Source organism: Colletotrichum siamense, assembly GCF_013390195.1.
Source record: "Colletotrichum siamense strain Cg363 chromosome Unknown KSG_Cg363_contig05, whole genome shotgun sequence".
In the NCBI taxonomy this organism is placed as follows: domain Eukaryota; kingdom Fungi; phylum Ascomycota; class Sordariomycetes; order Glomerellales; family Glomerellaceae; genus Colletotrichum; species Colletotrichum siamense.
Genome location: NW_023501018.1, coordinates 4,275,142 through 4,288,052, shown reverse-complemented (window position 1 = coordinate 4,288,052; position 12,911 = coordinate 4,275,142). Strand labels below are relative to the sequence as shown.

The 12,911-nt window shown below is 23.7% G+C and overlaps 1 protein-coding gene across 1 annotated transcript; it reads right to left on the bottom strand.

Annotated features, from left to right (window-relative positions):
* Window positions 1-6,143: 6,143 nt before the first annotated feature.
* CGCS363_v008711 (uncharacterized protein) lies at window positions 6,144-6,635 on the bottom strand (the record flags this gene model as incomplete). The annotated part of the gene is made up of 1 exon (XM_036640560.1): window positions 6,144-6,635. One exon carries the CDS (start codon window positions 6,633-6,635, stop codon window positions 6,144-6,146), a length of 492 nt encoding a protein of 163 aa, XP_036494695.1.
* Between the last annotated feature and the right edge of the window lie 6,276 nt (window positions 6,636-12,911).

Below are 12,911 nucleotides of genomic sequence, written 5' to 3'. Positions count from 1 at the left end.
TATAAAATTTACTTTTCTTAAGTTCTATTAAAAGCTTAGTTTCTTAAAAAGTTTATAAGATATAGTAAATATTCTCTTTATATTTCTCTAGTATTAATAAGAATATAAAAATATTATTTAAATAGATAACTATATAAATATTAATATATTTATATAAAACTAAATTAATTATATTTTAGAATATTATAGAGGTATTAATAAAACTAAAAAGTATAATAAAGTATTTAAAATATCTTTTTTAGATTTTAAAAGCTATTTTTTATTCTTCTCTTTATTTTATTCTAATTAAGTTATAAGTTTCTTTAAAGTTAAAAGCTATAAATTAGTTAGCTTTATAAAAAAATCTCTTTATTTTATTAATAAATAGTAATAAGTAGTAATTCTTAATTATTATTTTATTAAGTATATAATAATTAATATATAGTTATAATTTTCTATTTTCTTTTTAGTATAAATAAGATTAAGTTTTTTATTAGTAATATTAAAAGTTTAATATATCCTTTTTTAAGATTTTCTTTAAAGTATTTATTTAGAGCTTCTATTTTTATTAGATTAAAGCTATAGATTTTATTAAATTATAATTCTTTTCTTTTTTTAAGAGGGATTTTATAATTAAAATTTATATATTTAAGTAGTTTAGTTTTTAATTTAGCTATAAAGAGTTTTTTATAAACTTTATATTTTTTTAGGATAAATAGAAGTAAATTACTTTTAAGATCTTCTATTATTAATTATTATAATATAGCTTTTTTTACTTTAAAGTAGTAAATATACTATTTTACTATTTTTTATTATATTAATTTATTTAAAGTTTATTTTTTATAAAGCTATTTAGTAATTAGATTATTATAATTCTATTAGAGTTAGTTTTTATTTTAATTTATTTATAAGTTATTTATTTATAAATAAAGTAATCTTAATATTATATTATATATCTTTATATTAGTAATATTAAATTAGATTCTTTCTTTTTAATCTAAATAATTTATTTTAAAAAATATAGTTTTATTATAGATAGTACCTCTTTTATACTTAAATTCTTCTCTTTTTATTATATATAAAAAGTATAGTTATTTTTTTTCTAACTATTATATTTCTAGCTTATTAATAGCTTAAGAGGTAATAAAATTTACTTTAGCTTTATTATTAATTAATATAAGTATTATTTATTTATTAATAATAATTTTAAATTTTAGGTTTTTTTTATATCTTTATAATATTTAGTAAATAGATCTTTTCTTTATTACTTATTATAATCTATTATTAATAAGTAAGTTTAGTTTTTTAATTACTCTAATTATTTTAAATAGGTAATTTATTTTCCTTTTTATACTACTTTAATAAAGCTATTTTTATAAATTCTAATTTATAAGAGTTTTAGTTTATTTTTTATAATTCTCTATATATAAGCTTTATTTTAATAGTAAACTTAATATTTATTATATTAATATTTATCTTATTTTATATTATTATTATATTAATATCTTATAAAGAACTATAAACTTAATTAAAAAGTAGTAATTTTTCTATTAAAAGCTATTATAATTTATTTAATTATAATATATATAGTATAAATATTTTTAATAAGTTTATTATTAAGTTTTTTAAAATAAAATTAGTAGTTATATTTATCTCCTATATATTTTTTATATTTATTATAAAAGTACTAAAGCTAAAAAAAGGTTTAATATTATTAATAATTATTTTATAAAGTAAAATAATCTTTTATATATAGCTAAGAGGTATAATCTTAGTTTTATTAGTTTACTAAAATATTATAGAAATAATATTATTATTTATCTTAAAATATATTAATTTCTTAATACTTTAAAAGTTATTTAATTTTATCTTTTTAGTTATTAAATTCTTCTCTAAAGTTAAAGTTATCTATACTAAAAATAAAACTATAAATAATCTTTACTTAAATATATTATTAAGTAATATTATAAAGTTTATTTAAGTTATAAAGTGAACTTTTATTTTCTCTAAAAGTTTAGTTATTAGTTATATTAAGAAGTTATTATTCTATTAATAAATTATATTAATATTTTAGTTTTTCTTTAAATTCTTTTTTAACTTATTTTTTTATTTTTTAGTTAATTTATTTAATTTTAGTAAAGTTTTTATATATATATTTATATTATTCTATATATAAAAGTATAGTTCTTAGTTATTTTTCCTATATAAGATTATAAGGTTTTTTTTAGATATATTCTAAATATATAAGTTCTATTAGCTAGAAATATATTAGTTTTTATTTATTATTATTTTTTAGTTTTTAATTTTAGGTTTATACTATTAAAATATTAATAAGTTTAAACTATTATACTTTTAGTATTTTATTAAGTTATTTAGCTAGTTTCTTAATAATTCTACTATTATTAGAATATATTATAGCTAAGGTCCTAAAATAAGTATTAAAGATAGTTATATTATATTTAAATTATTTAAGTTTATTATCTTTTAAATAGTATCTTAATATTTCCTTATTTTTAAAATAGATTTAATATTTATTATTATAATATCTAATTTATAATTAAAATATATATAAAGCTTTTATAATTATATTAACTTATTAAAGTTATTTTACTATTAGTTTCTAAGAGAACTTTTTAAATTATTTATAATCTTTAATAATATATTTTTATCTATTATAGTTATAATATTTAAAGTTCTAAAGTTTCTTATTATTAAGTTTAGTTATTATATTAAAGTCTATAAGTTTACTATATTATCTATAAGTAGTATTTTAGTAAGTATTATTCTAATAGTTATATAGTTTATTATTATTCTATTAATTATTAAACTTATATTAAAGTTACTATTAATATTTATATCTTATATTAAGGTTTAATTTTCTTTTTTTTTTCTTTATAGTATTTAAAAAATTAGTTATTAATCTTAATAATATATTTAATATAATCCTTAAAACTAAGAAGTTTATTAACTTTAACTATTTTATTTTTAATATTATCTTTAAGTTCTTAATAAAAAGTAAAGATTTTATTTTTATTAATTATATTAAGTTAAAAAGTAATTCTTTAAAACTTAGCTATATAGAGAGAAATAAACTTAATTTATTTAAAATAAACTAAATTATATTTAGCTTATTTTTTCTTATTTAGTTTTAAAAAAAGTAATTAAAAAGTTTTAATATATTTTATAAAACTAAAAAAAATATTTTTAACTTTTTAGCTATATTTCTTAATAAAGTTATTAAGTTATTCTTATTAAAGAGGTTTAAATTAAACTAAAACCTATTTTCTAAAAAAGTAGCTATATATACTACTTATTTAGTTTTATTCTAAAAAATATTTATATAGAAAACTTAATAAATTTATATCTAAACTAAATATCTTTTAAGTTATTTTAAAGTTCTATTAAAAGTAGTAAAAAAGTTAAGCTTAAGTTATTCTTATCTTTTAACTAAAACTAAGATAATATTAATAGTAGTTTAGAAAATAATAACTTCTTTTTCTAAATTTTAGTTCTTATAAGTTTATTCTTAAAATTTATTAAAAGCTATAGTATTCTAATTAAATATTTTATATATTACTTTAAAGTTATTATTAGTTTTATTAAACTAGTATTTAAGTTCTTTAGTATTATTTTTACTATTTAAGTTATTTTTTATTTTTTAATTTCTTAGTTCTTAAATTAAGTTTTAAATAACTTATTTTCTAAAAATAAATAAAAGTTTAAAAATAAATAACTTAATAGAAATATAAGAAGATATTATTATTTATTATTATTAATAAGAATTAATAGTTAACTTATTAAATAGGAGTAATTAAAATATTATAGTTAGCTATTTAATAGTAAAGTTTATTAATAAAAGCTAAGGATTAATATATTTTAATAATATATTAAGTTATAATTTAAGTTAAAAGTTATAAGCTATAATAAATTAAGTTTTTAGAAACTAAAATAATTAGTCTTAAGCTTAATAAGTAATTTATAATAAAAATAAACTAAGAGTATCCTAAAAATAAATATTAAGTTAATTACTAAAAAGCTATAAGAATTTAACTTTAAACTAAGTTTAAGTTATACTATATATAAGTCTTAAATAGTATTCTTTATTTATTTAAGAGTAATTACTTAAGTATATAAAGTAATTATAATTAGTTAGTAATATTAACTAATTACTAAGCATTTTATCTTATATTTTATTAATTATTTCTCTATTTTATTATTATATAACTTATATTATAGTTCTTCTATACTAAGTAAGTTCCTATTATTCTTATAATTCTATAGTATAAATATCCTATCTTAGCTACTTAACGCCTAAGTAGGTTGTTCAGCTATTATCCTTATTTATAGGTTATAATATTTATTACCCTTTATTTCTCAACATTACTTTTCTCCTCTATTATTACTATATATAGGCATACTAAGCTATAAATATAAGCTGTAATAATAGCACCTAGGAACTTTAGAATATGCGTACTCTATATGAGGTTAAAAGAAATAGCACTTTGCGCTAGACCACTAAGCTATTAAATGCAGAAGTTATGCTAGAATCTATATATTAGTGCGTGAGGTTTTCTCTAAAGACGATAGTTTTAACTTAACACCTTATAATATAATAAATCTTAGTTCCTTTAAACGCCTTATTTCTTAATAGATTCCTTTAACCTACCCCCCTTTACTTTACTTATAATCTATTAAGACTTAGACTTAGTTTAATAGCATAATCTTAGATTATTAGATATAAATCACTCTTACCCTAAATTCTATAGAGTTTTACTACCTAGGCGGACAACTACTTATACTAAGCCTAGTAGTCTATTTTAATTTAATAGTTTTACTATTATTATCGTCTTTATTATTATTATTATCCCTACTATCCCTTTCTCTCTCTCTCTCTCTCTCTCTATACCTATTATCGTCGTCGTTATCATCGTAATCGTTATCGTTGTTGTTGTTATCGTCGTCGTCGCTGTTGTTGCTGCTGTTGTCGTTGCTGTCGTCGTCGTCGTCGTCGTCGTCGTCGTCGTCGATATCGTGTATGCCCACTACCCGCCCGGATAGCTTGAAGTATCCGCCCGGATAGTAAAACTCATTCCATGATCTGTCCCAGCTACCCAGCTTGCATGTAGAATTGTGGCCTTTGCAAAGCCCGAAATGAGAAATCCACCTGTGCACGTTTCCAAGTAGTAAAAGTCGCCTCAGTTTCCCAACTAGGAGAACTTCACCGCCTAGGGAAACCTTATACTATTAAGCCGTCCGACGGAACCTTACACGATGCCGACGCCCATTACATGACAACAGGAACCGACCATCTTTGGGAACATAAATAGTCTCTGTGATACCTCAATTGACCTCAGAACTTCATTCGCCATCGTTCATTGCCCAATTCAATCATCAAAGTCGTTCGCTGCAGTTCTGTCAACATGCGCGTTACCTCCTTACTCGTTGCTGCAGTTACCTTCTTGGGCATTGCTACTGCAAAGCAATGCTGCTGCGTTGAACCTATACACAATGCATGCGTTCTTGCGGAAGTCACAGGCGATACCTGCGCTACGAGTGCTTGCCAAGCTTGCAATTGCTAGCCGTCTACCTCGTGAGTTGAAAACACGTCTACTACCGCGATCCCTTCAAACTAAGACAGAATTTGCAGTATCACCATATTCTGGATTTGGATCTTCAGAGTAGCTAAGTCGGTTTGAAGTCCGTTGAGGATACCTGTCTAGTTAGGCAAAGTTGAGATTTGAGCGGACAGCAACCTGCAAGCAACGCGATAGATTACGCATCCAATAGACTTGTGCCATTTGAAACACCACTGACCTCCGCTGTATGTGCAAGTAGTTAGCGGCTCTGAATGAATTCACTTGGTCCACACGATTTAGCTCCATGCTTGGCACTGCCCTCAGCGCGAGTCATGAGCGAGGCGCTAGGTGCGGCATGTCAAAGCTAGGTACTAATGGTGTTGACCTCAGCGCTCACGGGTGACGTCAATTCTCGTAGCTCCAATATTTCGCTTTTCAAGTTTTGAGATGAACTATCTACACCAGGAATGAACCAAAGATAATCTAACATGGGGCTGCCATAGGCGATTCCTTGCCCTACCTTATACAAACAGAGTGCCTGGAAGGAGACAACGCTCACCACAACCGGGGTGTATTTTTTGAGCCCGATTACTCCGCCTTCACTCCCTTGGCAGAAGTCCTCACACCAATTCCAAGCACAATCAAAATCCGAACCAAGACCATCGGTGCTGTCGACCAAAAGATGACCCAATCCTCAACAGTCCACTCCTGGTACTTCAACCAGACCTCCCAGCCCCCAATGGCCTGTGCTGATCCGTGCATGTAGGCCGCGTCGCTCAGGAGCATGCCCGCACAGACGACGCGCCAGAGATTCAGGTCGTCGAAGAGCCGCAGCACCACGCCCTCCATGAAGGCGAAATAGAGCCATCCTCCGCTCAGCTGGGTGAAGAGAAACTGCGTGTGAGGCGCGTAGGTGTGCGAGTTACGCGTCAGCCCCGCCTGATACTGGTTCGGCGCGTGCAGCGTCATGACCGCGCCCAAGATCGCGAAGATGGGCTCGACGGTCATGATTGTGAGTTGGTAGATCCCCGGGACTGCGGACGACCCCTTGATGGTCGCTTTTTGCGGTTGTGTCGCCATCTTGCGCGTTCCTTGTGGTGGCTGGTGTACGTGTATCGTCGGGCTATGTGTTCCTTCTTTGCGGTTGAGAAGAGTCTTATCGCGAACCACGGTCGCGCTCGATTTCACGATGATCAGAACTGGCCCTCGCTGCAGGTTGAAGGTGAGATTTGGCCGTCTTTGCGATGAAGGATGCAGCTAGAATGAGATGGAATGAGATGAGAACAGCTCTGGAAAATTCCTCCCTGCGCCGCTAGCTTTATCAATATTGGACTGTCGAAGCTTAAGTAGCTCGGTGAAACACGTAACTCGGAACTGCCGGCTGCGGGGTCACTTGTGCGAATAATCCGAGACGACTCGACGAGTTACATGAAGCATCCTGGTAAGAGAGGCGTGGTTTACCAGGAGTGCACGGTCTGTGAATTTCCCAGTGATGCCCAATTGAGAGCGCCGAAGCATAATAAGGCTGCGAGGGCATAAATGCATAGTTCTCCAGGATTGCCTGATTGGGCATCGCAGCTCTTGGAGCTTGTCCCGAGCTTCTGATCTTTGGTTTCGCAATGATGAGCGAACTGCTGTCAACTGACTGGCGTTCGCCTCGCACGCACGGCTTGAGCGTAAGCTGACATGAGACGAGCTGCCGGACTGCATGAAGAACCTTGCTGAAGGATTTCCAAGTTGGTGAGGCAATGGCTCGACAGTGTCGCCGAAAGTGGAAGTCTCGAGTCATTGTGGTATCAGTCCAGGCGAGATGGATTGCTGGTGGTGAGTTCTTCGTGGGGGTGGTTGGACCGGTGGGATATTCACCAGCAAATGAGATTGCGACTTTACGAGACATACACAGCAGTTGGTTGAACAAGCTTATTCTGGGCAGTTACACAGCGTTTGCTGATCTTTGATTGACAGAATATGGCGTGGCAAGGCTCTTCTTTCCGATGTTCCCAAAAAGACCAAGCCACAAACCCCATATCGGACGGCAATGCTTTGGTAAATTAGCGCTGACCTGCCCATTCGCGCCTACAAAAGGAAGCATTCACCCTCAATGACAATGGCATTGAGCCTGGAAGTTACTTCCTGCTGCGCCTCTAAATCCTCTATGGAGGCACAGGCGTAAACGAGTAGTAATGATGTGATGTGTGTAAATCTAGCTAAGTAGGCTATCTACTAGGCTAGAAGCTAGAAGAAGGGCCTAGAGGGCCCTTAAGCTATATAAGCTACTTATAGTACTTATAAGTAAGTACTACTATATTACCCCTTAAGCTCTAAAGCTTAGTAATAACTATTAATATATATAAAGTAAATAAAAGCTAGAAATCTTATTAAAAACTAAAAAGCTTAAAATTAAAGAGTTTTTAAGTTTATATTAACTTAGTTAATCTCTAGTTAAACTATTAAGTAATCCCTATTTTCTAATTAGCTTAAAACTTTAGATTAAACTAATCTTAAAGCTAATTAATATTAATCTATATTATCCTCTAATCTATTTATTAATCTAAGTATTCTAATAAAGTTATAATATTTCTATACTTTAAGAGACTTTATAAAGCTATTAGTAACTATTTTAGAGCTATTAATAAAGTAAAATATAAAGGTTTTATTTATAAATACCTCTTTAATAATCTATTTATATTAAATATTAATATAGTAAGTATAAGCTTAATTTAATAGATTTATAATATAAAAGTATATATTAATACTATCTATAAAGAGAAAAATAGAAGTATTTATCTTAGTGTTAAATATTTATTTAATAGATCTTTTAATCTATTTAAGAATAAAACTAGTAAATATTAAGTTTATAAACTTTACTTTAATTATACTAAAAGTAATAAATATCTATTTCTTAGTTTTCTAAGTAATAAAGGTATTACTAAAAAAGATAATATATCTTTTAGTTAAGATATAAAATAGCTAATTATTAATAAAAGAAGTATTTACTATATTATAAAAAGCTAAAGTTTAATTTAGATTAGTTCTATTAATAATAATACTATAATAGATAGTTCTTTAGAAGTAATAAAAGAGATATTTAGTAAAGTATAAATATATCTAAGATAAGCTTCTATTAGCTTAGTAGAGTTTACTAATATAGTAAATAATATTAATATAAGTATTTTAAGTAAGCTAGTTAATATAGCTAGTTTTTTTAATATACTTTTTAGCTTCTTTAATAGTATACTTATTCTTATCTTATTAAATAGAAAGCTTTTTATAAGAGGGGAAAAAAGTTTTTATAAGCTATAGATCTTAATAGCTAAATTAATAGAGGATAGCTTTAATATACTTATATTAAGAGAGGAAGATTTTCTTAGTTAAGATATTACGTTTAATCTAGAAGCTAAAGAACTATATAGCTTTATTAAGCTCTTTAAAAGTATATACTTTCTTAAGATTATTATAAATACTTTTAATATACTATTTATTAAGTATAATAATAGTATTATTATTAATATATATTAAGATATAAATATATTAATCCTTATTTATAAATAAATAGAGCTTACTATTAATAGGAATAAAGTTAATCTTATTTATCTTAGTATAAATAAGATTAAACTACTAGAGAAAAGCTTTATATAAACTATAAAATACCTTCTTAAAAAGCTAAACTTTACTATTATTAATACTAAAGCTAGTAAATTAATAAATATAGATCTTAATATTATTAAGAATTAATACTATAAAGAAAGTAAAGTTAAAGTTATATATCTAATATTTAAGTCCTTAAAAAGTAATAATAATAAAGAATAGTTAAAAAGCTATAGCTATAATAACTATTATATAGACTTCTTAAAAAGCTTAGTCTTTATACTTAAAGTTACTATATATAACTTAGTAAGCTTTAAACTAAGTAATAATATTATTAATAATAGTCTTAATATTAAAAACCTATTAGCTAGAAAGGACTTTAGTATTATAAAGAGAGTAGATAAGTTTATAAACCTCTTTTATAATAAACTATTAGATTTCTTATTTATAAGCTTCTTTCTACTATAGCTAATAAGGGTTATTTTTAGCTTAGTTATAAGTTTTTAGAATACTATAATCCTATAGAAGCGCTCTAAAAATAGTAGTAGCTATAAAGGTATTAAGAGAGTACTTAGGTATATTATTATATACCTAAATATTAATAGCAATATATACCTTTTTATTATAGCTATAAATACTAAAGAGCTACTTATAGTAACTAAGAAGTTTAAGGTTATTTTAATAGAATCTAAAAGAAGTAATCTTATTATCTTAAGAAGTTTTAATACTTTCTTCTCTATAAATTTACTATTTATAAGTAAAGTTAATATTATCTAGTTCTTAATTAATAATACTATAAAAAGATTTATTAAAGTTACTATTATTATTATAATACTTATTAGCTTTCTTATTATAATTTATAGTAACTATATTATCCTCTAGAAGGGATTATAAGGTTAAGTAAAATATAATTTTATCTAAAAGTAGTATTATTAAGTCTAATCTTTTTATAGCTATATTAAGGGTATTATTACTAATATTTAAAAATATTAATATTATAGTAAAGATCTTTAGAAACTTTTTAAAAAGGTTAGAAATACCTATAGTTATATTATACTAAATCTAAAGATCTAGCTTATTAAATAATATATTATACTTTATATTATTAGCGATTAGTATATTATATATAGGTTAAAGAACTATATTTATTAGACTTTTATAAAAGTAAATATTATAGTAATAGATAACTTTCTTCTTCTCTAAGATATAGATATAATAAATATAGCTATAGAGAGATATATATTTAATAAGATATCTCTTTATAATATAAGCCTCTATCTTTTTAGAATAAAGAGGGTAATTAATACCTTTCTTATAGATATAAATAGTATAGCTAAAAATATAAAGATACTTAATATAAAGTAGTTTATAATTAGTAATAAAGTTAAGTTTATATATTATAATCTTATAAAAGTTTATTTTATTTTTAATATCTTAAGAAAGAAAGTTAAATACCTAAATAGTTAAATTAAATAAATAATTCTAAAGCTCTTTAAGTAAGTTAGTATTAATTAACTATATATAAGCTATTTTAATAATAGTTTTTCTAATATATTTAATAAAGCTATTTATAGAAAGTATATTAGTAATAATATAATTAATATAAATATTAGTAAAATATAAATTATAAAGAACCTTTTTAAACTTTAAAGTATTATTATAAACTTAGGTCTTAACGTTAAAGCTAGTTATATTATTAAATATATTATAGAAGTTCTTAATAATATTATATATAACTTTATAATAATAGTTAAATATAAGAATAAGCTAGTGATATCTACTATATTTATTAAGAAAATATAAAGTATAATACTTACTAGTTATTAATAGAAGCTTAACTTTAATAAGATTAAGATATATCTCTTTTTTAATCTAAATAAGAAGTAAGAGAGAATTATAGCTAATAATCTCTATTAACTTAGCTAGATAGTATACTTTATAGTAAAAGTTCTCTATCTCTTCTTTAGTAAACATAATACCTATATAATAATAAACTTTAATAACTTTAAATAGATAAGTATAAATTAGGTAATAGTATATTATCTTAAAAATTAGCTTAAAGTTATAATAAATATTAATAAAAGTAATAGTAATATTAATAAGTATATTAGTAGTTATATAGGTCTAGAGAACTATAATATCTATAATCTATTTAACTTTACTAATAAAATAAGTATTATTTATATATATAAAGCTACTAAACTTATAGTTATAATTAATACTAACTTTATAAAGTTTACTAAAGCTAAGTAAGTTAGTAAGACTTAATAAGCTATACTTAATATTATTAATAGTTTAGTTAATTATCTTAGATAGGTTAAGAGGATTATAAATCTAAAAGAATATAATATTAATATTAAGAAAATAGATATTATCTCTATTAATAGTTATAAAGAGAAGTAAGTTATTATAAAGAGTATACTTTATAAAGTACTCTATATTATAGAAGAGATAACTAAAATATCTAAAGTTAATAATAATATTATTATAATAGATTATATAGCTATTAATAGTAATATAAATTAAAGAGCTAGTAATATAATAATCTTATATAATAATACTAATAAAAGCTAAGCTATTAAGAATACTAAATAAACTTTTTATAAAGATAGAAGTAGTTAGTATAATACTAATATTATCTCCTTAATAGTTCTTATTATATTTATATTTATTAGCCCTCTTAAGAAAACTTACTTAGTTCTTATAAATTAATAGGATTAGCTTTAGATAAGCTATTTAGTACTTTTTAGATAAGTAGTTTATATTATAGTAAATATAAGAAACTTTATTCTTATTATTTAATATATTATTACTATTATTATTAGTATAAGAGGTATATAAATTTAATAACTAAAGCTAAGATCTATTTTTATAGAGTAATAAACCTATCTTCTATTCTTTATTTTAAGTAAAAATATAAATAGTCTTAATAATATTAGTTTATATAAGCTTTTTATTATTATTAGTATAATATTTATAAATATCTAATAAGTAGGTTTTAAAGTAGTTTAAAAGTAATATAGCTTATAAATAGTTAAATAAGTTACCTATAAAGTTAATAATATAAGTCTAAAAGTACTAAATATACTTAAAAGTATTATAAAAAGTTTTATAGTTCTAAGTAGAGCTTTTAGTAAACTTATTAATAAGAGCGCTAATAATATCCTTAGAAACCTTAAGAATATACTTCTTAAGTATTTATATAAATATAAAGAGATTACTATTATCTTTCTATTTTATATTAAGTAATTTATTAATAAAAATATTATATAAACTAATAAGTAGTATAAAAGTAATATTATACTCTTTAGCTTACTTCTCTTTAGTAATAATATTACTATTAAGCTTAAGGATATTTTTATTAATATATTTCTTAATATAGTTTAATTATAAAGTAATATTAATAAGAACTAGCTAGGATTATTAGTTAGATTTACTTTTTAGCTAGGGAATATTAAATAAGAAAGTCTTAATACTTTTACTTATATTACTAGTTATTTAGAGAGATATAAGTAGAGTAATAAGATAGTTTAAGAGGGAAAATATTATTAATTAATATATTAAAAAGAGTTATAAAAAGTAAAGTAATATTACTATCTAATATATTACTTAGTAAAGTGAATTTTTATATAAGTAATAGTAGTTTAATATATTAAGAATAATTAGAAGCTATATTACTATTTATTAGCTAAATTAGATTATATAAATATATAGATAACTATAAAAACGAGAAGAATATTATAAAGGTAGAAAAATACTTAATTTAAA